The 26,062-nt window shown below is 41.2% G+C and overlaps 3 protein-coding genes across 4 annotated transcripts; 2 read left to right on the top strand and 1 right to left on the bottom strand.

Annotated features, from left to right (window-relative positions):
* Positions 1-5,809: 5,809 nt before the first annotated feature.
* LOC120671286 (ferritin-1, chloroplastic-like) lies at positions 5,810-8,760 on the top strand. Its single transcript, XM_039951583.1, has 8 exons — positions 5,810-6,177; positions 6,569-6,652; positions 6,742-6,802; positions 6,884-6,971; positions 7,875-7,936; positions 8,071-8,136; positions 8,263-8,326; positions 8,429-8,760. Exons 1-8 carry the CDS (start codon positions 5,882-5,884, stop codon positions 8,470-8,472), a joined length of 765 nt encoding a protein of 254 aa, XP_039807517.1. The 5' UTR covers positions 5,810-5,881; the 3' UTR covers positions 8,473-8,760.
* A 6,940-nt stretch (positions 8,761-15,700) lies between these two features.
* Positions 15,701-18,799, bottom strand: LOC120671283 (ER membrane protein complex subunit 7 homolog). The gene is made up of 7 exons (XM_039951579.1): positions 18,597-18,799; positions 18,446-18,489; positions 17,412-17,520; positions 17,039-17,102; positions 16,840-16,956; positions 16,621-16,729; positions 15,701-16,015 (listed from the first exon to the last, which is right to left on the bottom strand). Exons 1-7 carry the CDS (start codon positions 18,686-18,688, stop codon positions 15,930-15,932), a joined length of 621 nt encoding a protein of 206 aa, XP_039807513.1. The 5' UTR covers positions 18,689-18,799; the 3' UTR covers positions 15,701-15,929.
* A 1,386-nt stretch (positions 18,800-20,185) lies between these two features.
* On the top strand, positions 20,186-25,736 carry LOC120671282 (phosphoenolpyruvate phosphatase-like). 2 transcript variants are annotated; one of them, XM_039951577.1, is made up of 10 exons: positions 20,186-20,419; positions 21,758-21,956; positions 22,042-22,242; positions 22,649-22,760; positions 23,140-23,363; positions 23,780-23,918; positions 24,298-24,518; positions 24,672-24,793; positions 25,026-25,187; positions 25,383-25,736. In XM_039951577.1, exons 2-10 carry the CDS (start codon positions 21,786-21,788, stop codon positions 25,462-25,464), a joined length of 1,434 nt encoding a protein of 477 aa, XP_039807511.1. In that variant the 5' UTR covers positions 20,186-20,419; positions 21,758-21,785; the 3' UTR covers positions 25,465-25,736. The 2 variants fall into 2 exon arrangements, with proteins under 2 accessions (XP_039807511.1, XP_039807512.1); XM_039951578.1 differs by lacking the exon at positions 25,383-25,736 and having other exon boundaries at positions 20,188-20,419; positions 24,871-25,028.
* The last annotated feature ends 326 nt before the right edge of the window (positions 25,737-26,062 follow it).

The following is a 26,062-nucleotide window of genomic DNA, read 5'->3' as shown; positions in this document are numbered from 1 at the left end:
GCGAATTCCACATGGCGCTCCTCCTCAATAATTCCATCCATTAGGTTTACTTTTGTAAAAGTAACTTGCTGCCGCAACACCAAGATAAGGACTGACACTATATCCTCAAGCTCAACACCAAGATAAGGACTGACACTATATCCACAACCTCAGTTTAATTTACTAATCCCCTAAGTGTTTAAATTCGCTTCTATAGGGAGTCGAACCCAGCACCTCAGGTGCTACTAAGGCTCTAGTAACAAACAGGCTACAAGCCTTTTTCGCGTTCCTTGGTGTCTTTTATTCCTATTTACAAATTATAATCTATGTGCTCTTGATATACTTTTTAAACAAAGCAGCTTGTCTCAAAACTTATATACTCCTAATTAAAAACGAAGGGAGTAATTAAGCCCAAGTGCTGGGAGCATGCATGGTCCTGGCTAGCCTGCTAGTGGCTAACAACCTTGCTATCTATGATTGCATTTGCATGCATTCACCAAATGCTCTTCGGAAATCTATATCTAACTCCATGCACGTGTATCGGTTGTTGTTGTTGGGTGTTGTTTGTTTCTCTAGATCTAAAATTCTAGACCATAAAATCTTGCCATTTAGGAGTATTAAATAAAATCTATTTGTAAAACTTTTTTACAGATGAGTGTAATTTGGTGCGACAAATCTAATGAGCCTAATTAAACCATGATTTACTACAGTAACACTACAGTAACTATTCACTAATCATAGATTAATATATCTCGTTATAATCGTCTCGCAAAGTAGCTCTAGAGTTCTGCAATTAGTTTTATGATTAGACTTTAATTTTAATACTCTAAATGGCAAGATTCTTTGATCTAAAATCTAGATCTAGAAGAACCAAACAGAACCCTGCCTTGTACTACATTCGTTGTGTTCGCTTGGCTGTGGCTGATGGCTGGTGCTGATTTGTTATGAGAGAACAGTACTGCTGACTGGCTGATAGCTGGTGGCTGTTGCTGATTTAGTATGAGAGAACAGTATTGTTGGCTGATTGGCTGACAAGCCAAGCGAACCCAGCGATTATTTGGACTTGCCATAGGCAACAAATAACCGTCAGTGCTAACTTATAAATGCACAATTCTTTCTTGCTAATTTATTTATCTTACAGTTATTACAATACGAAAGCTGCACCAAAGGATGGTCAAACTTTTTCCCGGCTATCGGATCGGCCCAGCGGACGGTTCAGATCATGCAAGTTCAGATCATTTTGCAAAAAAGAAAAAACGCTCAACCCTTAGCGAAATCAACCAGCAATCCGGTCTCGTCTCCTAGATTTTTTTGCGAAAAGCTCTCTCCCTTTTAGCGAAATCAAAGTGCACTCCGGCCTCCTTTCTTAGTTATTTTTGCGAACAAATTCATCACTTTTATCAAAACGAACCCACAGTCCAGCCCTTCCCGATTCAGAAAAAACTTGCAAATAAAACTTTTGGTTTTCATAAAATCAACCCACCATACTAGTCCTCTCTCAGGGTTTTTTTAAAACAAAAAACCCTCGTGATGGGGTAAAAGTAACGAGTACCGCCTAATTGCCTGTCAGTGCTAAAGCACCAGAAGGATTAAACCAACAAGGCCCGACATAGGGCTGGCCCGAGTCAACCTCGGCCCACTAGACACGGCCCGAGACGAGACTAGGTGGCCCATCGGCAGCAGCCTCCGCCTCGCCCGACCCCTGTGGGAGTGCCTCTCTCCGACCGACCCCCGTAGGGAGGCCTCTGCCTCGCCCGAGCCCCATGGGGAGACTATCTCGCCCGACCCTCGTAGGGCGGGGGGCACCGCCACGTGGCAACCCACCTACTCTGTAGTACGGAGACTGTCGCCGGTCAAAATGGGACCTATGTGGGCGGACGTGACCGATTGCCCATGCCTCGGACCATCAACAAGGAGTCAAGGACCATGGACCCCTCCTTGATGAACAGATGAGGAAGGGGGTCGGATCACATACGACCCCCACGACTTCCTCCTTTTTACGCTTGCCCCATTTTGTATCCGACCCCCTCTCCTCTTAGGACTATAAAGGGAGAGAGGGGTACCCCTGAGTACGGGACCGAACTTTCACGTGCTCACACACACTCGCATACGCAACCAGAGACTTGGGAGCCCATTCACTCTCTCGCCTGTTTGTAACCCCTACTACGAACTGAGTGCAAGAGTATAAGAGCTCAAACTGGGCGTAGGGACATTCTGTCCGAACCAGTATAAACCTTATGTCGCATACTTGCATTACCATCTGAACCAGTGACGCGGGCACAAATTTACTAGCCGGTGATACATAACACCAACAGTTCGAATATTCGTTAAACCAAATCACAACATGTTCCATTCGTTATTTTTCACGAGCAATACGAGCAATACTATATTTTAACACCAAAATGCATCAAAATCAAAAGTTGTTCAATATAATATTTGATTAAAATTTTGGAAACTACAACTTTACTGCAGAACAGTTTTTTGCGATGTCACAATTAATTTGCACAAATACTTACATGCGAGACATTCTACCCACATTTTGGACACAAAAACATCTTCAAATTAAAATGTGCAATATAAAAGTTGCTCAGAATTTTAGAAACCTAAAGCTTCGCTACCCAACAAAATTATAAACTCAAAGAGATTTCATACTCGTTAAACATAAAAATATTTTTTGCTAAAAATATAATACTGTACCGCCGTTCTTCTATGGTTTCTCATACTTCCTCACAATAATGTGGCATATTTTAATATAACCACTACTTTTCTAAAAATACCACCACACCAATTAATTGCCACATGATTAAAAGTCCAAATCTCCTTATTTCGCAAATACATTAAACTTCCAGCTAATTGTGCTCCTCCCTCCCTAATAAATAAGTTTACCCCTCCTTTCACCCTAATAAATACAGCAAAAAACTATCATAGGCAGTGGCGGATGCAACACAAGCTGATAGGGGGCTCCCTTCCCTTTCCACCTTCATCTTCACCTCATTTTCCTCTCTTCTCCTTCTTCTTCCTCTCTTCTTCTCCCCCCTTCACCTCTTGCTCCAATGGAGTTTCATGTCTGCAGGGGGGCTGGAGCTGATGAGGACATCAACACCAATGATACATCCACACCACCACCAACACCGGCAGCTGTGACATCCCCACCACTTGGTCCTATTACTTGCGCTCGTGCCCGTCAACTCAATCATCAAGTAAGTTCATTGTTAATCTCTTGTCCATTATATTTAGACAATGGAAATGCACGTACTTTTGTTTTTCTTAGGAATGATGGAGAGGATAAGAAGGGGAGCGGCTTTGCGTGGACTGGTTTCGGACAGCAAGACAACACCAACTTGTAACAGCGCCCACGACTTCATCCGGACTTTGTTTGGGGCGTTCAAGTACTTCACGGAAAGCTTATGAAGTCTACTTTCAGATGGATCCAACATCATCATCAGATTCGTATGGAGCTAAGAATTATCGTCAAAATGATGTTCGGACGTCCATACTTGGGCTGAGTCTTTTGTATCTCATCCAGCCCACTAGGGACCCATTTTAAGTTAGGGTTTCGTGTTCAGCACCCTCTTGGCTGCTCTCCCCCTATATAAACCAGTAGCAGCCACCAGAAAACACTTGGGTTTTGTTTAGATGTAAGTTTGTCATTTGCAATTTCCTGGAAGCACGCGTGTAGCGATTACCGCCTGTCTTGTTGTATTCAGAACCCCAACTTGTTGAATCCAAATTCAGTTCGTGATTCATATCTTTAGATTTCAGTGCTTGTTTACTTGTTCTTGCGAGTTCTTTGATTTGCTTGCAGGTTCAAGGTTGTTCTTGGTGCAGCAAGAACAATACAAATCCGAGACGGTGTAACTGTCGCTAAGACGCAGCGCAGCCCTTGTGGTGTTGTAGTCGGGCAGCACAACGTCAATCCTCCTCAAATCAAGTTATCCCCCACTCTCATCGAAAGATCGGGAACAAGCCCCAACGGGTTCTATCAGGAGCCCCCCTAGCCCCCCTTTAGATCCGCCCTGATCATAGGCCTATTTCGATACCTAAAATAATATTCTATTTAAAGATAGCATCGCGAAGCCTCGTTTCATTTTTTCAGTTTAAGTCGTAAGACCCGTCACATCGCATGTTTAAATACCAATTAGGAGTACTAAATATCGAATTATTACAAAACTAATTTCATAAGTCGTGACTTAATCATGAGATGAATCTATTAAGTCTAATTAGCCCAAAATTTGACCATTAATCGCTACAGTAACCATCGACTAATTGTGCACTAATTATACTTAATAGATTCATCTAGAGCTCTAATTGCTACTTATGCAATTAGTTTTATATTAAGTTGGCATTCGAACATTGACATCCGAACATTCGAATTGACATCCAAACATTCGATTTGACAACTACTTAAAAAATCAAGCGAGACATTAAAGACCTGAAGTATATCATAATTATTATACCATGAACTACAAACTTACCACGCGGAATACAAGCGCATTATTGTAGTCATTAGATTCGTCGCGAAAAATTACATCCATCCGTGAAAATTTTTTGCAAATAAATTTTATTTTGTACTCCGTGCATGAAAAAAATTAAGCTAGAAAATAGCACGAGCGAACTAAACGGGGCCACGATAGGCATTTGGACTGCATTGTGTCCAGATGTATACATGGACGGATGACTAGACTGCTTCTGCTAGGCGTGAGGTCTCCACACGCCGCTCCTAGTCCTCGCAAATCTTATCTCCTGTTCGTGACCTTCCTATGGTGTGTGGTGTACTGGTGTGGTCGTACTCGTTCTTAGGCGCGTGCTCCCCCCGCGATCATTCGTCAATTCTATTTGGCTAGACTAGATATAGTTGATAGTTGGTGCTAATTTATTGTAACAGAACGGCTGATTAGTTGATAATTAATAGATGATGCTGATTTGTTATGAGAAAAAAATACTATTATCTGATTGTCTGATTTAAACGCACCCGCATAGACCTTTGTAGTACGTACATTGGCATTTGGACTAGCATTGTGTCCAGATGCAGACGTGGATGGATGACTACACTGCTTCCGCTAGGCGTGAGGTCTCCACACGCCACTCCTAGTCCTAGCAACTAGCCAACCACGTTGTTCCAAAAAAAAAAAGCCAACCACGTATGTGTTCATCTTATCTCCTGTGTCCTGTCCGTGACCTTGTATGTGGTGTGGTGTACTGGCGTGGGTCGTCCTCATTCTTAGGCGCGTGCTCCCCACACTACCACTATTCTATTTGGCTACTTTCTATTTGGCTGGTAGCTGATGCTGATTTATTGTGACCGAAAAATATTGTTGACAGGCTGATGACCGGTAAATGATGCTGATTCGGTGTGAGAGAAAAATACTGCTGACTGATTTGCTGACAACCCAGCAGAACAGAGTAAATACTAGTAAATTGTACATTGTACCATCTAGCTAATCCTTTCAGTTTAGGGCTGCAGTAGCAAGCACAATGGAACTGGTTTGAACGGACCCAATCTGTAGTGGGAATACGATTCAAAATTTCTAAGAATTTTGCCAACAAGAATCAAATAGTAATAAAAATAAAATAAAATGCCGAAAATAGATGTTGGACGGACCCACCAGCAGAGGCAGACAACCAACCGAGGGATTGGATATCGCTCGAGCGTGGAGAGCGCTCGCTCGCCACGCGCTCCTCCCAATCTGAGACCAAAAAGGTTTGGAGAAATATCGCTCGAGCGTGGAGAGCGCTCGCCCGCCACGCGCTCCTCCCAACCTGAGCCGTCCACGTGGCACCAATCCGCCAGCCCCACGCGCCTATATCTATCTATCCCTTTCCGGACTCATCTCCTCCACCCATCCATCCCACACCAGAAATCACGCGACGCTTCTCGCCCTCCTCTTCGATCCACATCGACATGGCGATGCTTAGGGTTTCCCCGTCACCGGCCGCCGCCGCCGCCGCCAACCATGCCTCTCGACCTGCCGTGACCCCAGCTTCCTCCGTCCGGGTGCCGGCGCCGCGCGTCTCGCCGTCGGCTGCGGCCGCGTGCAGGGCGGCGGGCAAGGGCAAGGAGGTGCTCACCGGGGTCGTCTTCCAGCCCTTCGAGGAGATCAAGGGGGAGCTCTCCCTCGTGCCCCAGACCGCGGACAAGTCCCTCGCGCGCCAAAAGTTCGTCGACGAATGCGAGGCCGCCATCAACGAGCAGATCAAGTACGTCTCGCTCCCTGCTCTGCTCACTCATCTCACTACTGGGCACCCGTCCTCATTCTGCTCTGCTCTGTTGTGTTCGGATTCTGTTGTATGGTTTGATTCTAGGCTTGTTTACATTTCGGCGCAATATGCTGAGATTCGGTGATTCTTTTCCTACCTCGCCTAATCTGTTGCTCCGGCCATTCCTGATGCACGCCTCATTATAATGTGTTGTGTCTGCTAAATTGTGCAATGGTTTCTTATTGTTGTTTTGTTTCAGTCCAGTGGACGCATTTTTTTTGGTAGATAAGCCTAATTTTAGTGCTAATTTTAGTGTTAATTACCGGTCATTCCAGCTGTATAGGCAGTTCGATTCGGATTCAATTTGACTCCGACTCTCTTTATCATGCAGTGTGGAGTACAATGCCTCCTATGCGTACCACTCTCTCTTCGCCTACTTCGACCGCGACAACGTGGCGCTCAAAGGATTTGCCAAGTAAATCATCATTTCTCCAGTTTCAGTGAGCGATACATCATGGCATAGTAATCCCCCCTACAATTAGGAATTTTCTTCCATACCTACAGGTTTTTTAAGGAATCAAGTGATGAGGAGAGAGAGCATGCTGAAAAGCTCATGAAGTACCAGGTACTATTAGTACTTCCATTGACTCTCTAATTGTACTGTGATGTGATGCTGATGGTGTGCATGTTCTTGTGCCGCCGTCAGAACACACGTGGAGGCAGGGTCAGTCTCCAGTCCATTGTCACACCCTTAACAGAGTTTGACCACCCTGAGAAAGGCGATGCTTTGTACGGTGAGTTGCCATGCATGCCTATTTGGTAAATTATGGTGCGATCTCAAATAGTAGGTGCCTTAGAGGAGGCTGCATACTGGGGTAGAGCAGGAAAACTTACAAAAGTTTGCTGTTTTCTGAAAAAAAAAAGGATTGAGTTTTATTCTGCAACTGATGCAACTGTAGGAACCACAACTTTCAGCATACAGATAAGATTGGAAGACGCCTAAGGTTGTTAGCCCGAGTGGTGCGAAGCGACCGGCGGCACTCCACAGGTGGGGGGTTCGAACCCCCACCGGGGCGAATTTCCCCGCATGTGGGAAAAAAACCCCTCGCGGTGCTCCTGATAGCTTGGACTGTGTAGTCAGCCTGGCCCGGCCTGGCGTCACGGTTTCCCGGCCCCGTGGGTAACGGTCCCGGCCGGGGTAACGGTTCCAGGAAATGGCACCAGACCCAAGGTCAGAAAGAGCTGGGGTTCGGGGGTTTCTCGGCCTGCGTTAGAAGGTCGCCTTCTTATAAGAATGCTGGGAGGGGGGGGGGGGCTAGCCCCTTGCAGGCCAGGTTTTAAATAGCCGGCTATAGCTTCCGCTATAGCTTCTAGAGAGGGCGGCCGCTATGGCATTTAGCCCGCTAAAGCCGGCTATAGCCCGCTAAATTCCGGCTATAGCCCGCTAAATGCTGTAACGGCAGCTCTGCCGCTAAACGTCTTAGCCGGCGATTTAAAACCTTGCTTGCAGGTCGAATTTTTGATAAGATTGGAAGACTGATAGTGATAAACATGACATATGTTACAATTGAAGGCTGATTATTTATAGGAAATGTTTAGTTGGGTATAAGCTACTTGGTTTGTCTTCCATTCATGTCCAACCAATTCGAAAGCTAATCTGATAGCTTCTTTTGATCATGCCTTTGGTCTGATTTCAGCCATGGAGCTGGCTCTGGTTCTGGAGAAACTGGTTAATGAGAAGCTGCACAACCTGCATGCTGTAAGTTGCTTTGACATGATTTACTGAGAATATTGTGGGGTTAGGCTTAAGAAATACTACTAGTTAGAAAATATGTTCAAGTCTTATTTAGAGTCAATCCAAGTTTATAATGAACATTTGCACATACTTAACAGGTGGCGACCAGGTGCAACGATCCTCAGCTGACAGACTTCATCGAGAGTGAATTTCTCACGGAGCAGGTAAAAGCAACTAAACATCTGTTCAGTGCAGAACAAATCATGCAGGACTGTGTGTATTTTGCAATGGCTTTACTGTACTTTAGACTTGCGTAATTCTGACTACGAAATTTTGTACTTTCATGAAAGGTTGAAAGCATCAAGAAGATCTCTGAGTATGTTGCCCAGTTGAGGAGAGTGGGCAAGGGACACGGTTAGTTATTCTGTCTGTCGTTGACCAGTGGTCTTTCATCTGCCACTATGCCTTTGCATATAGACTAATCCCTTGTTGATATGCATATGGTTTGGGTGCCAGGGGTGTGGCACTTCGATCAGAAGCTGCTGGAGGAAGGGGCCTGAAGGAAGGAAACACCGTGGAGTAGTAGGGGTGGGAAGCTGCTCAAGGATCAGATTAGGCGGCGGGGAGCAACCAAGCGGTGTGGATGTTTAGAGGGTATTGCATGACGTCTGGGGTTGTGTAGTAGCAGTAGGACCGACCATGTTGCATGGATGCACTGAGAAGCAGTAGAACTTGTGATGTTATTGCTGTGGCTTGGGGTGCTCGTGGCCTGCAGCCCCCTTTCGATCTGATTATTATATTATGGGAAATAAAAGTCACACAGCTGGTCCTGTACCTTATTGCGAGTACCGTGAAAAGTGAGTGCCAACCAGGGTTAACAATTTCGGCGAAATTTCGCCGAAATTTCGGAAAATTTTTCATTTCTGCTAGTTACCGGGATCCGAAATTTCGGTATATTTCGTTTTCAAATTCAAAATTCAACAAATTTCGACCGAAATTCAACGAAATTCGCCGAAATTTCGGAACGGAATTCCGTTTCCGCTAAACACCGGGATTTGACCGGAAAACGAAATGGTTAACCCTGGTGCCAACTGTGGAGAGATAGGCCGTGTTTGGTTCACCTCTTCTGCCAGCTTCTAGGAAGGAATTTTGTATGCATGGAGTATTAAATGAAGTGTATTTGTAAAATTTCTTCACAGATGGGATGGGTGTAATTTTTTTCGATGAATTCAATAATGGTAATTAATTGATGATTGGCCATAGTGATGTTACAGCAATCATTTTCTAATCACGTGGTCAAAAATCTCATTAGATCCTTCAGGATTTCTAGCGCAAGGGTTAGTAATCATTTCCTAATTACGCGGTCAAAAATCTCATTAGATCTTTTAGGGTTTCTAGCGAAGGGTTTTGGAGTTGGTTTTGTGAACTTTTTTTTATTTAATGTCTCTAATTAATGGTCAAAGTGCTTTCTAAGATCTTCTAGTAAGAAACCAAATGGGGCCTACGCAGATGGTTTTTTCTTCAGGAAATCTGAATCTGCTTTGTCAGGATCAGGCTATTACTACTAGATCAGGCTATTACTACTAGGGGCGTGTTTAGTTCGTGAAATTTTTTAGATTTGGCTACTAAAGCAATTTCATTTTTATTTGGTAATTAGTGTCCAATTATATACTAATTAGGCTCAAAAGATTCATCTCATTATTTCCAGCTAAACTATGTAATTAGTTATTTTTTAAATTACATTAAATGCTTCATGCATGTGTCCAAAAATTTGATGTGACGGGGAATCTTGAATTTTTTTGAGAAATAAACAGGGCCTAGGGTAGTAAAGAATCCAATCCAGATTACAACTGTAGTACTATTGTATTTGGGAAACCATCATCATACCCAAAATTAGTTGAGTACTCCGTGTGTTGTTGCGGGATTTCTAGACAAAAAGGTTGAAGTTGAGTATACTGCACTCCAACGATGACCTGCGGCAAGACTGTTGGCCCCCTCAATCACTGCTTGGCCCCCCTAATGATCAAATCCTGACTCCGCCTCTGAAAATTGCAGCTAATTTTAATATTGGAGATATATGATATGATTGTATATAAGATATGCTTAAATAATTAAATCGATGTACATATAAGAATTTTAAGTTACAAATATGAGAGAGATGAAGAGACAGGACCAGATGGTGTATGAAGGGGTCTTTCTTCCATGGCTAGTGGTTCCACAAGGTTTGAGAGAAATATAAATTAACGTTTCCTAGTATGATGCATCATTATTAGAAAATAAAAAGACCATAGGAGAAGAATTGTTTTGCATTTTCGGTAACAAATGTGAATTTATTTATTTATTAATATTAAATAGACTAATATTTAATTGATAAATAAAATTAATGTTAACGAGGCAATAATAAAAAGAAATAAATTGATAAATGAAAATAACGTTCATGAGGCAATAATAAAAGGAAATAAAGAGAGGGGATTTAAAATCATGTATGTTACATAGAGTAATATTTAATTGATAAATAAGAAATTTGGCTGTTGGGTGTCTTTTTTATTTATACTTTTGGTAAACTGCGGCATAGTGAAAATATATGAAAAATATGATTGAGAGAAATAGAAATTATGATACTTAGTAGGTTTATGACGTTGTAGTATGATACTTAGTGAGTTAATGACAGAGCAGCATAAGGATTGAGAGAAATACAATTATGATATTTAGTGGGTTGCATCTATATATGTTATATAGATTTGTGACGATGCTGCTTGCAAATCCAAGCTTACATTCGTCAACCGATTGGCAGAGGAGTCGTCCAGGACTGTTGTTCATTCGGTGAGATTGGTATGTCCTGCCTGATTAACATTGTTTATTACTCCTCCTGCTCTTTAATTTCGATCTTACATAGATAGATGCACAATAAAAAACTGATAGGGCGGGCTGGTTACCTTAATTGTGCTCTTTTTTACACCTTGCCCGATCTGATCTTGCAAATCTAATTATTATTAGGCCCCATTTAGTTCTCAAAAAATTTCATACAGTACACATCACATCGAATCTTTGGACACATGCATGAAGCATTAAATAAAGTTGAAAAAAATTACTAATTACACAGTCTAACTGATTAGCACGAGATGAATCTTTTAAGTCTAATTAGTCCATGATTGGATATTATTTGTCAAGTAATAACGAAATGTGCTACAGTACCAAAACCCAAAATTTTTCACCAACTAAACACACCCTTAATGTCGTGGTTACCATACAAAAGTTGATCCTTTCCTTCCCCAGTTAGTTACTACCACCTGCTGATGTGCTTTAGGATTTCATGTACTTAGTTACTGCCTCACTTCACATCACTTAGTTCATCTCCAACAGGACATACCTCAAGAATCTTACTGATTTATTTCCATTATTGTTTAAATACTTCAATATCAACTTGTAGAAACAGTAAGCTTCAATAGGAGGGGCACTTGTCTTCAAATTTTTTCGATTCTCCTACAAGAACCCTAATGAACATGTTCGATCTTCAACCCAATAAATGTGTAGTTTATTTCCCCTAATTTTTCTTGTACTAGTGCTTTTCGTCGTTAGGCATGAACTGCTCACATTATGTAGGATACAAAAATGGTGGAAATTTCTATAGTTGTAATACTGTAACTAGTCACATTATGTTCATACATAAATTTATGTTCAGAATACAACTTACAAAACAGTAGCATGTCCAACATGGCAACATGCATTGTAAAAATGGACTCAAACGGCCTATTGTATCATGCCAACTACAATAGAAAAGTCAAGTAGAAAACTGCAAAATGGTTTATCAGCATCTGTTCTGTTGACACACATTATTTGTTTAGTGCAAATTTTATAGCATATATATTCTGCCATATGCCAGCATTGTCACAATGAGTTTTATTTCAAAACCGTGCTCCTATTTCAAGTGATGACAACTATTTTTGCATGATACCTTAAATATGTTTGGGAGAGCTCCAGTGGATCTGGGCGTCTGCAGTGGTTTCCATTTTCGATTTCTCATATGGCTCAGACCAGCCAGTGGAGCAGAGGTGGTAAAGGGTCTTAAAATTTAGCCTAGATAATCTAAGGGCTGGACTCTAATCATATACGGCTCGGGTGTCAAGCGGCCTGTGTAAGTCTTCTTCTTACATGCAATGCCTGGAGGTTGAGTTTTTTTTTTCGAACTAAAAATATATAAGGACCAAGTTTGTTTGTGGAGAGATCATTAGGGCCACGATCCGTTCCCACCCCTACAGGAGTGGACTTGAGCTGGATTTGGAGATCTTACAGGAGCATAACAACAATGGCTAAGTCAGAGAAGAGCAAAAACAAATCACGCCAACTCAAATATACTAATAATACTAGTATTACTACACAATGCATGTGCTCTATGTTCAGTGAAGAGCAGCAGCCTGATGGACTAGCTGCTGGAGGATTACTTTTAAAAAATATTACTAGTAGTAGGATTAATCAGCTGGCAGTTGTCAAGTAGTAGTAGTACTGTGAGGAGATGGGAGGATGTAATCAAATTGTGGTGAGGAGTTAATTATTCTGCAAAGGCTGCTGTTGCTTTGTTGGTTTGGGGGAAACATCAGTTGCATCACTGCAATAGCAACAGCTGTCCTAACAGTTGGTAGATCCAGGGCCAAATTTTATAACTAGCACATGTTTTGTGTTATGCTCTGGCAAAATTTTGTGGATCTACCATGCTAATTCATCTTCCAAAACCAACATTTACATTCTTTACAATGTAAATACCACTTATTTAATTTCCACTGTGAAGAGTGATTAATTTTGCGACCAAAGCCAAGGTGATAAGAAAAAATAATTGTAGGAGATCTTGTCTGCAACGCTTTATGTAGTAACCGATTTTAAAAATTAGAACTTTTTGTGATGTGGATCTGTTACATACATGAGTGCATTCTCATGGCAGTTGGCATTGAGTTGTAAGTTGCAGTTTCACGGATCTGATCCGAATGCGACCTGATGGCTCCTTCAAAACAATTCTGAGTCCTAAAAAAAAATCTGTAGTGCAGCTGTGCATGAAGGTAGCATGACTGGTTTCACAATGAATACACACATGGGTAGTTGGGTCAAAGAATGGGATCAGGGAGATCCTGCCAATACATGGAGCATATGCTTGAGATGTAATTAGCAGTTACAGATGTTTAATCGCATGATTTAACATAAAGTAAATTCTGGCACTACATGATACTAGAATCAGTTATGGAGAAGCATCCGGCTTACGTTTGTCTACAGATGATCTGTCATGGATGGACGGTAGGCAGATCTCTCTCACACACATGACCAGCATGTAGGGTAGGCTGGTCCAGATTTTTTTTCTCTCTCAATGAATTGAGGTTTTTCTATTTGATTAAATTATTAATCTGTGTTTGTCTTGATGATAATGGCAGGTGAGGCACTTGACAGTGACGCTATGTCAGTGCTCTCTAGATTCATGGGAGCAGCTTATTGCCATGCACCGGGGTGCGGTGCCGACACTTTCTTCTCTACCAGGAAGAATAAATAAAAGATACAATGGGGGGGGGGGGGGGGGGGGGAGTACAGAACATCAGTTTGGTCAGATTTGGAACGAGACCTACCTATAAATAATCCATGGTTAACACATAGGAGAATCAACACGGCAGGCTATTAAATTAAACAACTTCCATCAATCCTGGTTGGACATCTTGGATCTGAAATGGAGGTGCCCTAGAACTAGAAGAGAAGACAAGCTATCCCTGCTGTTGCTTTTGTGTCTGTGTTGGGGTGCAAATTGGTGACCTTTAGGTGCACCTCCATCCCTTTTTAGTTTAAATTTTTGTATTAATTTTTTAAAATAGAATCTGATTTTGGAGAAATAGTATAAAATTTTGAACTAAAAAGGGTTGGAGGTGCACCTGAGACTCACTAATTGACACCCCTAGTCTGTGTAACTAGAGAGAAGGTGCCAGTGTAACTGACATGTTCTTGGTTGTTGGCATAAAGATAGAAACTCCAGTTGGTAGTTTTATGCTGTGTGCACATTGCACAGCAAGTGGCCTGAAGCAACTGCTGATACAGCTCAAACACCGCTTTCTCCATTTATCACCTTCTTTTCCTATCTATATCACAGCATTTACTACTCTGCAAGTAGGCTTTCTTTCCCTACATTATTCCGATCCTTTTCTCAAGAATATATTCCAGCAAAAAAGAAAAAGGCAAAACTGGGACGCGAAAAAGGAGAGGAAAAGAAATGCCAAATTAATATCCCGCTTGTGCTAGCTAGCACGGACCACCATGGCAGGCATCATGGTGATTGTTGGTGATGGTCCCAAGCACCATGGCTCCTCTGATCTCAAAGACTCAAAACTCGAACGAAAATTTGGAGAAGAGCCAGCTTGGGAAGACAACGCCAGGAGGCAAATGGTCCAATCCGAAACCCCTCAAAACATGGAGCATGCCAGCATGGTGCGTTCTCCAGCACAGAAAAGGCGTATGATTCCGTGGATGCAGCAGGTCCCTGTCAAGCTCCCAAGGCATAATCTGGCTCAGGCCTTGTCCGGCTTTCCTTGGCGTCTCTTATCTCCTTCAAGCCATTGGAGAACACAAATTTCCATGGCTGTAAGCCTGTGACTTGCTAGTGTGACCGGATATTGTGAGGCAGTGCATAGATTGTACTCGAGCAGAGCATGTTCTGTGGGCTATGGCCTTCTCTGGTTGATAACATGTTGCCAAATGTCAAATTATGCCGGATTTTTTCTCTGATTGTCACTTCTTTTCTTCCCCCTGATAGCTTTTTTTTTTCATTTTCTTTGCATCAGGTTCCACTTTTGCAGCGATGTAAATTCAAGTGTTTTAAGGAATAATTTTTTTGGCCAAGGTTTACTCTAGAATATGTCAACAGTGTCGACCAAATATATTTTTTAAATCATAGTTGAAATCACTTAACAATTTCGTTGAAAGTTCAAAGGATTATTGCACGAAGCGATTGATTGTCTCAGCACCATAAGAGTTCTTTATTTTGTATATACTTATCGAACACTTGCTTACTCATACGAAGGCTAGATGAAGAAATGTACAGCTACATCACTAGGAAAGATCTGGAAGGATGATCATACACGTGTCTGATAAAATAAAGTGCTAACATAGACGTCGTGAACGTCTGAATTCACACAACGGAGTTCACTCCTCCATGGTCATTTTCAGCAGCCAGGAGACGCACAAGTCTACGTAGTTGGTGACAATCCCCCTCTCTATCTCTAGCAGAGATGTACACATGTTCTAGTCATCTTAGAAGTATCAAGAACCACTAATGCCAAGACACGGTATGCAGAAGTTCTATAAAACAAGGAAATCAATGCATGTACGTTGCTTTAGCACATAACCAATTTCCAAACTGCTATGGATTAGGATAGGCACCGTTGTCTTTCCATGCTAATCTTGAACAATGGTAGAGTTTGTCGACTTTCTTTGGCAGATCACAATCTCTGTGGAGCCAAGTTCATTACCTGCTAAAGCTTAAATCTTACTAAAAAGTGCAGGATGGGTAAGGTTTCAATACGATAAGTACAGCAAAGACATCCTCAAGACTGTTCAGTTGAATTCAATATCTACTTGACCTGAGATAGGAACCTGATTATATAAATGTAACACAAGTTCGCAATCCTACTTCACCAAAAACAGAAGAATGGGCAAGCCATTGTCCATCCGGCGAGGTCTCTGACGGACCACTGCACCACAGCTCAAAAACAGGAATGTCTTACAGCTGTGGTTGATGAATAGGTGAGGCGTCAAACATTCAGCTGATTCAAAAAAAGACATATATTTTCAACAAAATAACTCAACCTGCCGGGTATATGTTAATGTACTGCATGACTAGTTCAGCTAGAGGTTTCAAAAGGTTCTACATCACAGATAAATTACAGCTTAAAATACAGTAAAAATAGGGGAAAGAGTTTCCACATCCCCAGTACAGTGCTTCATCACATTATCGACTAGACAGACCCCTTTGCGTCATCCCCACATTCTACTTCTAGCCCTGCGTTCTGGTAAGCAAGCTTGAGAATGAAACAGGGTTGTTCCTCATTTGTTCTTGAGCTTGCTTCATCTCCTCAGGATCTTCAACCACAAAGAGTAAAGTCAGTTAGCCACATATAAACACTAGTATTTCTGATGCATTAGCAAGAAAGTATTGAATTAAAACATAACTGTACTTTTAGTATTAACAAAAACAAAAACAAAAAAACCCACAAAAAATGAGCCAATCTACAAGCTCTCTTGAGGGCATCATGAAGCCTAAAAATGATTAGAAAATGCTAGTGTTGCCAACTTATAGTGTTAATATGAAACAGACAAGACAATGTAAAACTGTATAGGTAGCAGATAATTAAGTAAAGGAACATAAATTATTTAACAGGCATAAAAAATAGTTTTGAATAAAGGAAATCATGACCAAACATTATTTCATAGTACTTCTTCATCAGGACTAAAATTATAACTATAAATCCAGAAGAGTGACAGTCTAACTAATATACTTCATAAAAAATTATCCAGTGCACAAAGCTCAATAAATACAACCAAAGTCTACTGTTATATAATGCACCTCTAAACTATTAAGAGAATACCGCTCTTCCAAGCTGCCATGTGCTAGTTTCTTAGCATACGCAATATACTAAGTATTTAAAGGTTGTCCAATTCATGGGTGTAAAAGGGTTGAAACTTACCTATGTTCTCCATCATCTTGGGCATCACGAAGACCATTAGGACCATAAAACCAACCATCAACCCCATGGGACTCTTCAGAAGTGACATAACGGAGAAAGGCTCCCTCACCTTAAAAGGTCAAAAAGAAAAACAATTATGAAGGTTGGCTTTCGTGAGGTACTTAACAAGATCAATAAGTGAAGAAACATATTTAGAAAAAAAAAGATAGTAATAGATACCTCATAGTACTGCTCTTCCTTCAGAGGTTCCAGCACAAGCTCATTTAGAACTCTTCTAGTTTCAGTCAATGCTGCTTGAATATAGCCAGGATTCCTTGCACTGATGTCTACTCGAACCTATCATGCAACAGAATAGGGAGTAAATTTCAGAGGCTCATTTTTGCTCATCTTATTAAAAAATCATGTAATAAGTACTTACAGGGGAAAAGAAGTAACCGATTGAGGAAACTTCAATCAAATGAGTTCCAGCTGGCACATTGTGACTTAAGTATATATGGTCAAGAAGCAACAATAAGCAATATAGTATGCTAAGCTAACACAGCACAAAGAATAACTACAAAGAAATATTTACACAAGAGCAGAAAAGAAACTAGTTTCATGCATTTGATGACAGGCTGAGAGCTAATATTTCTTTGAATAGTAGACTACTATTCTATTGTATTCTTTTCCTCAAAGCAAGGTAACAACCTGAAAAGGTATGGTAACCAGAGACAGTGTAATAGGTGATTTCGCGTTCATCAGAGTTTCAAGATAAAGCTGAAACTTGTGGATTCACATATTTTGTAGGATACAAAGCAAAGTAGCCATCTGGCCTGGCAAATGTAACTCTCTGACCACCATTAAGTATCACTTTTGTGTTTGATGTCTTAGCTGGAAGACCAAAGCCCTTCGCATTCGCACCTATAGCCATATCAAATAAATAACATCAGATAACAGAGAACAGACAGATAGCAGAGAGGTAATTAGGAGCTTCCAGCATGAAACTTTTAGGCTCAAGGAGCAGTAATGATCCAGATAGTGAATCCAACTCAGATTTCCATAATTCAATATTTAGACAAAACTACTCAGAGGAGGACAACGCACAACTGGTTAGAAAAGGAAAAGTTACATAAAACCAATTAATTTTGGATTACTTCCGGTAAGTCTGGTCAAGAAATATTGGTTCAAACGTCATGGCAACACATTCATGAAACAATAGCTTGGGATAGGGGCAGCATGGTAGAGACTCAACAGAAATACATCAGAATGCCTACACTTATTTCATGCGACTTCTCATAGACCATGGTGGCACAGCATCAATCTAGAATAAAAGTGAGATTTCATCTCTAGTTCATTCGGTTATTGAACCGATGTAGCAAAAATCAACTCCTGAAATAGATTGCACATTTAGCAACTCCTTATTTTTACACACAACACAACTGTTAATTCAGTTATTCCAAACAACAAATTGCAGGAATAGCAGTATAGCACACACTCTTCAACAATTAAGGATTGTGCTTAAGTTTGTAAGCTATAACCTTAGGTAAAACATGCCCGTTCCCGTCAAAGCAATGGCCAATAGATCCCAAACTGTTGTGGACGCTTACTACCGTTTCAATGCCAAGGTTTAGACAAGTAACGTGACGTGAATGAACTATGAAGTACACAGCAAGCTACATAGAATCTAGTCTAGGAATATAAATTCCAACAAATCGGCCCCCTAAATATAACAGCGGACGCATCTAATTTGCCACTGAGCTACGGTTATACGACCCCTGAACGCTAGAAACCTAGCAACAACTCAAATACGCATCCGGAAGAATTGGATAGGAGCTGGATCCCTTACCGTCGATCTTGATGCGGCCGGCGATCGTGTACCCATCGCCAGATCTAGAACCACCAGAAACAAGAGTCAAATCGGGAGAGCTGTCAGCAAAGCATCCGGCCGATCGGATCACGGAGGAAACGAGAGGAGGCAAGGGCAGCGGAGCACCTACCCAGCAGCGGCAGCGGCGCCGAGGCAAGCCGACACGACGGCGACGAGGAGTAGGAGGAGGTGGTGGCCGTGGCAGCCAAAGGAAGCGGCCATCTTCGCCGTGGTCGTCGTTGCTCGCCGCGGTCGCGGAAGGCCGGAAAGAGAAGGTGAGAGAAGAGAAAGCTCGTCGCGGCCTTCGGCTCGCTTCGGTTCGGTTTGGTGTTCTCGGCGTGGGCTTCGAGGACACTGCGAATAATGGGCTCTTCTCTTGGTGGGCTCCGACTCCATGGGCTATGTCGGGGCCTGTGTTGGGCCAGTGAATCGGGAAGGTCAGATCCGGCCCGTAAGCCCATGGAATCTGTGAGAGTGCTGACGTAGATGGGGACGAGGGACAGTGGGCCCACAGTGACAGGGCCGTCCTACCAACCAATGGGAATCGTGACGGACACGGCTGCCTTACGAGTCACGGACCCGAAAGTGTTAGGTTTCTAAACTTTTTTCAGGAGTCCCTGTCATATTAAATTTTTTTTTACTATTTTATAATATTAAATAAAATCTGTTTATAAATGTTTTTTGACTGAGTGTTTTTTCGGAGACGAATCTAATGAGCCTAATTAATTCATAATTTTCTACATTGATGCTATAGTAATCATTCGCTAATCATGAATTAAAATACCTCATTAGATTCGTCTCGCAGTTTAGCCACAGGGTTCTGCAGTTAGTTTTATAATTAATATTTATTTAATACTTCTAAATACTAAAAAGTCCCTGAGACTTTTTTTTAAGTCTATATTCCAAAACACCCCCTTGGGCCGGTTCACTTCCTAAAATTTTTTCTATAGTATTCGTCACGTCGAATTTTCGGATACATATATGGAGCATTAAATATAGTTGAAAAAAGTAATTAATTACACAGTCTAACTGATTAGCACGAGATGAATCTTTTAAGCCTAATTAGTTCATGATTAGACATTGTTTATCAAGTAACAACGAAATGTGCTACAGTAACTTTTCATCCCCTTTTCGCGAACTGAACAGGGCCTTAGTTCAGCGTGTGTTTAGTTGGTGAAAAGTTTGAGTTTGGATAATCACGTTTCGTTGTTATTTGATAATTAATGTTCAATCATTGATTAATTAACGTCGTTAGATTTATCTCGATGGAATCAGTCATACTATATAATTAGTTATTTTTTAACTACATTTAATACTCCATGCATGCATGTGTCTAAAAATTTGATGTGATGAGTACTGTAGAAAAAAAATTGGAATCTAAGGCCCTGTTTGTTTCTATCAGTTTTTTTAGCCCCTGTCACATCAAAAAGAATCTTACTATTTACAAATATCAAATAAAATTTATTTATAAAATTTTTTTGACAGATGGGTGCTAATTTATTAGACGAGTCTAATGAGCCTAATTAGATTTGCTACAGTAGTGCTACAGTAACCATTCACTAATTACAGATTAATATATCTCGTTAGATTCGTCTCGCAATTTAGCCCCAGGATTCTGTAATTAGTTTTGTAATCAGATGCTATTTAATATTAATAAACATCAAAATTCTCTTAAATAAGACATAGTTTAAAATTTAACCCTCGAACCAATCAAGCTCTAAATGGAGCCTCATCTGTGGAGTGGGCTCTTTCCCGTTCCGTCACGGCTTGGCCTTGCTCGTCGCCAAACCGATTGCCAACGCAGCGGCAGCGCCGCCGGTGACGAGACCGCCGGGGACGTTCCCTCCACCCGCCGCTCCGGAGTGCGCTGTCGCCGCCGCCGCTCTCCGTCGTACGGTGCGGAGATCCATCCGCCCGCCCATTCATTCATCCGGCTGTAATTGGTCTCCTCAGGTAATCCTCGGATGGCCTCCGTTGTTCTTAAGAGTTGGTACGGTCTTAGTTCTCAACCAGATCCAAGTCTCTCTATCTCTATCTCTATATTCATTTGGTGTGCTGTGGATTTCTATACTGCGTTGTGCCCTGTTAGTCCAAATCCATCCGTCCATTCATGTTTTGGCTAGGTTCGTTTGCTTCTTCAGGCTCAGGATCGACACACTCGACCTTTTGCCAGTGCACTGCAGCTTATTTTCCAAACAAAATTGTCGGGATTCAGCTGAAACCAGTGCGGACTCCGCAAATTTTTGTGTCGTTCATGCAGAGAGTATATAAACAAAAAGGCAAACACTTTTTGCAATGGTTATCTTATATGGCGCACTGATATATTAAGAAAAATCAATCAGAACCTAGTACTCGTACGAAGATGAATGTGAGGAGTACAAATCCCAGGTTGAAATAAATCCAGGAGTTAGAATAGATTTTCTATTTTCTACACATCTTTAGCTCATTAAGGAAAAAAAACAGTACAGAGAAGTAGCCTGTTATCAGGTTGAGCGCCCTAACGAACCTGTTGAGAAGACTTTGTTTGTCATTGTTTGACCTTCCTCACTGGTACGCTTGATGCTGGTTCATACTTTGTTTTCTCTCTTCTATTGTTTGCTCTTATTATTTCTTATTAGTTCAAAAATAATTCTTGAATGACACTGCTAGTAATAAAGGTGTAGTTTGGTTCTGTTATCTTATTCTCTTCTTTTTCTCGCTATAGTACAAGCTATAGATTTATTACTTAAGACAGTTGTTTCCCATTATTCAATATTTTTTCTATCCTTTTGCAATTGGATTCAAATAGGTTCCTAGTAACCTCAAAAGATATGATCTATAGTCATGGGGTAGGCGACAAGATTGATAACAGGAAATCAGATGTTTCTTTTTTTAGTGAGATTTTCCCATATATTCCTCTTTCCTTAGTGCTTGTAAAAGGCCTGCCATCTACTTTTAATATGTAATAGATGAGTGTTCGTATTTGCATATGAGGACAATACTGCCATGGTTGTTTGACTTTGACAAGTAATGAGGCAGGGCTAGTTTTTCTTTAGCTCATTCTTCTGGCATTGTATCTAAGAGCGCAATGGTGATGCCAAGCTAATCGTGGAAAATATCAAACTGCGCTTACACAATATAAAAATTCTAGTTTTCTTTCGCCATGTACTTTGTGTAGTAGCAAATGCAATACAATATTGCTAGGTCATTAGTATATATTTATGATGTGCAATAGTGATTAGAAAAACTAGGTCATTTTTGCAATCCCATTAATCTCTTAAGTATTCTTACAAATTGATTTTGTAATTTTAGGCTGAGTCATCAACGTTATCCTAAATCAATGAAGGGCTGGGGTTTGCTGTTGTTATCTCTACATGTTATATCATGCCTAGTTAGTGGTGTCGCCTCTGGTCACACAAGCTCTTACGTGCGTACAGAGTTCCCGTCTACGGATATACCACTAGAAAGTGAATGGTTTGCAATTCCAAAGGGATACAATGCTCCGCAGCAGGTAAATAGCTTTGTCACCAGACTCCAGCTAATTATCAGTGCTATCATTGTATACTCTGTTTAGTGCTTACATCATGATGTTTCAGGTTCATATAACTCAAGGTGACTATGATGGAAAGGCAGTTATCGTATCTTGGGTTACTCCAGAAGAACCTGGGCCAAGTGAAGTGTTTTATGGCAAGAAGGAGAAGCAATACGACCAGAAATCAGAAGGCACAACAACAAATTATACGTTTTACGACTACAAATCTGGATACATACACCACTGTCTTGTTGATGGCCTTGAGGTAATATGCTAACAGGCTTCATTTTCCTTCTCATATACTTAAGGCTTTATGTTATATTCTTATTCAAAATGTTTGCGATGCACACTGTTCACCCTGCTAAATGTGATAGCTGAAATGCAACGCTTCTAGATAGAGATGGCATCTCTTGTTTAAATAAAATCTATTAGTCCAACTACAATGCTATTTGTGCAGCTATCACTCAATTATTATTAGTCCTGGCCACATAATTTTTCTTTATCGAAATTCAGTTGTTCAAGGTTATTTTATTTGAACATAACGTGCAGCTATTGAAATTGATTTGAGACATTTTCTGATTTCTGCAGAGCTAGTCTTTAGCCCTTTCTTTACATTGTCGGTTCCTATGTAAACTTCCGAACGCTGTAACTTTACTGTTTGCACTTTGCAGTATAACACTAAATATTATTATAAGATTGGAAGCGGAGATTCAGCTCGAGAATTTTGGTTTGAAACACCTCCAGCAATTGATCCAGATGCATCATACACATTTGGCATCATAGGTTTGTCTTTTCTTATTTAACTATTATTAATTTTGGTTCCCTGCATATTGCTGTTTGCATTGGAACTCGAACAACTCCTGCCCTAGGGTGCATGAGTCACAGATCTGCAGTTGAGCACAACAAGCATATGATGATTTTGATCAGTTTAAACTATGTAATGATTGAGCATGGCTAATGGCTATATTTACAATCTTACCTGAGTTTGTATCCTGAAATCACTCCCCAAATGCATTCTGTCCTTCCATAAAAAGCATTCGGGGAGAATAGAAAAATAAATAGTTATCATGGACAGAAGTTAGGTGAATGATATTTCCATAGTATTAGCTGTTCAGCGCTTTGGGCAGCTTTATCTCAACACTCCCTGTCTCTGTTGTTCCAGGTGATCTGGGGCAAACGTTTAATTCTCTCTCAACTCTTCAACATTATGAGAAAACAGGAGGGCAAACTGTTCTATTTGTTGGGGACTTGTCATATGCTGATAGATATAAACATGATGATGGCATTCGTTGGGATTCTTGGGGTCGACTTGTTGAACGCAGTACTGCATACCAGCCATGGATTTGGAATGCTGGAAACCATGAAATAGAATACAGGCCTGATCTGGTAATTTATCTTCACATCTTTGCAATTTTTTGTTAGTGAAAACCCCAGACAATGATAAGAAGTTGGCAGAATTCCCGACATTTATGGCCTATCCTCTGGAAGCTTTTCTGTGTTATTGTTTCTTGTTTAAGCATGCTCAAGCGATGGCAAGTGCGACTAAAAGGTCACTGTAGAGAGGACACGATATAGATTGTAATGATGTTCTTGTTAGTTAGGTTGTCAATTGTAGCTACCTATTATTGCTATGTGGTTTCATACCTTGCTAAGGATTTATTCTTATAACATTGTCACATGACCAGAGCAACACCTTCCATTTGAACATAACTGCCTAAATCTGCTTTTAAAAGGAAAATTTTATGGATGCTTGTTGTCTTTTTGTTCAGCGACTGTATCTCTATTATTATTTGATATTTCAGGGAGAAACTTCTACATTCAAGCCATATCTGCATAGATATATGACTCCATATTTGGCATCAAAGAGCAGTTCTCCTATGTGGTATGCTGTCAGGCGTGCATCTGCTCATATCATCGTGTTGTCTAGCTACTCACCATTTGGTAACATGCTCTTCCAGCTCTCTTTCTTTTGTTTCTTCCATGCATATTGTGATATTTAAAGTTATTTTTCTGTTACAGTTTGATACTTTGATTTCTATATCTATGATTTCTTTTGGTTTTGGTGAAAGTTTGAAACTGCAATTAAGTGATAGGAACCTGTAACTTTTAGTGTTGTGTATTAACAGGTTTTGATGCTTCCTTAATGAATAGAAGTCTACAGTAATCCCTTTATATTGACATCATATATATTGCTAGATTTCAGAAGCATGTTAGCAGCTGCATAACTTTTTACTGAGTTAACTGATTTGCTAGTTTTTTGTGGCATATTCCGATTCAAGTATGTGTCCTAACTTCTAAACTTGCTTCTGATGTTTATTAGTAAAATACACTCCTCAATGGTGGTGGCTGAAAAATGAATTCAAGCGTGTGGACAGGGAGAAGACACCTTGGCTTATAGTTCTCATGCATTCTCCCATGTACAACAGCAATGAGGCACATTATATGGAGGGTGAGAGTATGAGGGCTGCTTTTGAGAAATGGTTTGTGAAGTACAAGGTCGACTTGGTATTTGCAGGTCATGTTCATGCTTATGAGAGATCAGTAAGTTCTTCCATTCAGCACAGTGTTCTCCATTGGATTTTTCGCGCGGTAGACATGCTGAGCATGGTCCGGATATCGTGAATTTGTTCCTTTGGAGTTGAATTAGGGATTTGAATGTTAATTTCTCATGGGTACCGTATAATTTACTTGCAGTACCGCATTTCGAATGTCAACTACAACATAACATCGGGGAATCGATATCCAGTGCCAGACAAATCTGCTCCTGTTTACATAACTGTTGGTGATGGAGGCAACCAGGAAGGACTTGCTTCAAGGTGAGAGGAAATAGCCAGCAAACTTATTATTGGTACTATTTCGTTTATTGAACTCTTACACCCATCTGGCCTAGCAGCCACAAGGTTTGGTGGTGTTTGAGGCCATGGTTTGAACTTTCAAGTTCGTGCTCACCTCAGCATCGGAGATACACAGTTCCTCCTGCGCATTATTGCTTCTTCTTTAGCAAACTCTTATGAGGCTTGCCTGATGAGCTAACCCACCATGATGCAGGTTTAATGACCCCCAGCCGGACTACTCTGCATTCAGGGAGGCCAGTTACGGCCATTCAATTTTACAACTGAAAAACAGGACTCATGCTGTCTACCGGTGGAATAGAAATGACGATGGGAATAACGTTCCAGCAGACACCGTTGTGTTTCATAACCAATACTGGTGGGTGCCCTGCTAACTGCTTTTATCTAGGTTGTTTAACTGTAATGTTCATCGGTTGCTTCTTTTATGAGCTTAATACCCTGTCAGTTTGTCCTGATAGTGAGGCTATATAATCTATCGTGGTTTGCAATTGCTTTTCGAAGCTCTAACTGCTGATGCCGTCCATCTGATCGAACGGACATTGTTTACCTGCAGGACAAGCAGCACGCGTCGCAGGAGGCTGAAGAAGAACCATTTCCATCTCGAGAACCTCGAGGATCTGATCTCCCTATTCTAGGAGAGCTGGTCTGGCAGCACGACCTTTGTGGAGCAATGGCAGAATAGCACCGCTGCTAGCGTCCATTGCTCTTCGGAGCAGCAGGGCCGGTGATCGGACTGGCCATTGCAAGTCCAGCTACCCGATTTCATGCCGAAGGAGTCATGCTGGATCTGTATGCTGGACTGTATAAACATAGCGAAAAATAATACGAGGTTTGTCGTCGGTACAGATGTGATCATTTTACATACAATGAACATTATTTCCACCCTTATCCCGGAACCATTTCCTCTTGTCGGCATCGTCGCCTGTGGGAATTTGTTATCTGTGGATGAATCCCTCTCCATTTCGTCACGGGATTATGATCGTGATGTGGACAGTGGACACATGCTGGCGCTATGAATTCCCCCTTCCCGTCGAGAAACGGGCAGGTGCCAAGTGCAGCAGGTCAACTAGACCGTTCTTAAATCCACTGGCCTGGCCCAATGACTAGTCCTGCCTGACCAGTTGCTTTCGAGTTTCAGCGTCGTTTTTTATAGTCTTATCAGTATGTTCTCTGCCCAGCCAACTCTCTTTCTTATAATGGTCACGCGTCACCTGAGCAGTTCATTGCCGTTTC

Source organism: Panicum virgatum, chromosome 4N (genome assembly GCF_016808335.1).
Source record: "Panicum virgatum strain AP13 chromosome 4N, P.virgatum_v5, whole genome shotgun sequence".
Classification (NCBI taxonomy): Eukaryota; Viridiplantae; Streptophyta; class Magnoliopsida; order Poales; family Poaceae; genus Panicum; species Panicum virgatum.
This window is presented reverse-complemented; position numbering and strand designations above follow the sequence as displayed.

Coding starts and splice junctions, on each gene's coding strand:
- LOC120671286 (XM_039951583.1), top strand. CDS start 5,882: ATGGCGATGCTTAGGGTTTCCCCGTCACCGGCCGCCGCCGCCGCCGCC. Junction 6,178..6,568: donor GCCATCAACGAGCAGATCAA/GTACGTCTCGCT, acceptor TTTATCATGCAG/TGTGGAGTACAATGCCTCCT. Junction 7,937..8,070: donor AGCTGCACAACCTGCATGCT/GTAAGTTGCTTT, acceptor CATACTTAACAG/GTGGCGACCAGGTGCAACGA.
- LOC120671283 (XM_039951579.1), bottom strand. CDS start 18,688: ATGGCCGCTTCCTTTGGCTGCCACGGCCACCACCTCCTCCTACTCCTC. Junction 17,103..17,411: donor CCAGATGGCTACTTTGCTTT/GTATCCTACAAA, acceptor TATATACTTAAG/TCACAATGTGCCAGCTGGAA. Junction 16,730..16,839: donor AGGAAGAGCAGTACTATGAG/GTATCTATTACT, acceptor TGACCTTTTAAG/GTGAGGGAGCCTTTCTCCGT.
- LOC120671282 (XM_039951577.1), top strand. CDS start 21,786: ATGAAGGGCTGGGGTTTGCTGTTGTTATCTCTACATGTTATATCATGC. Junction 23,364..23,779: donor TAGAATACAGGCCTGATCTG/GTAATTTATCTT, acceptor TTGATATTTCAG/GGAGAAACTTCTACATTCAA. Junction 23,919..24,297: donor GTCTAGCTACTCACCATTTG/GTAACATGCTCT, acceptor GATGTTTATTAG/TAAAATACACTCCTCAATGG.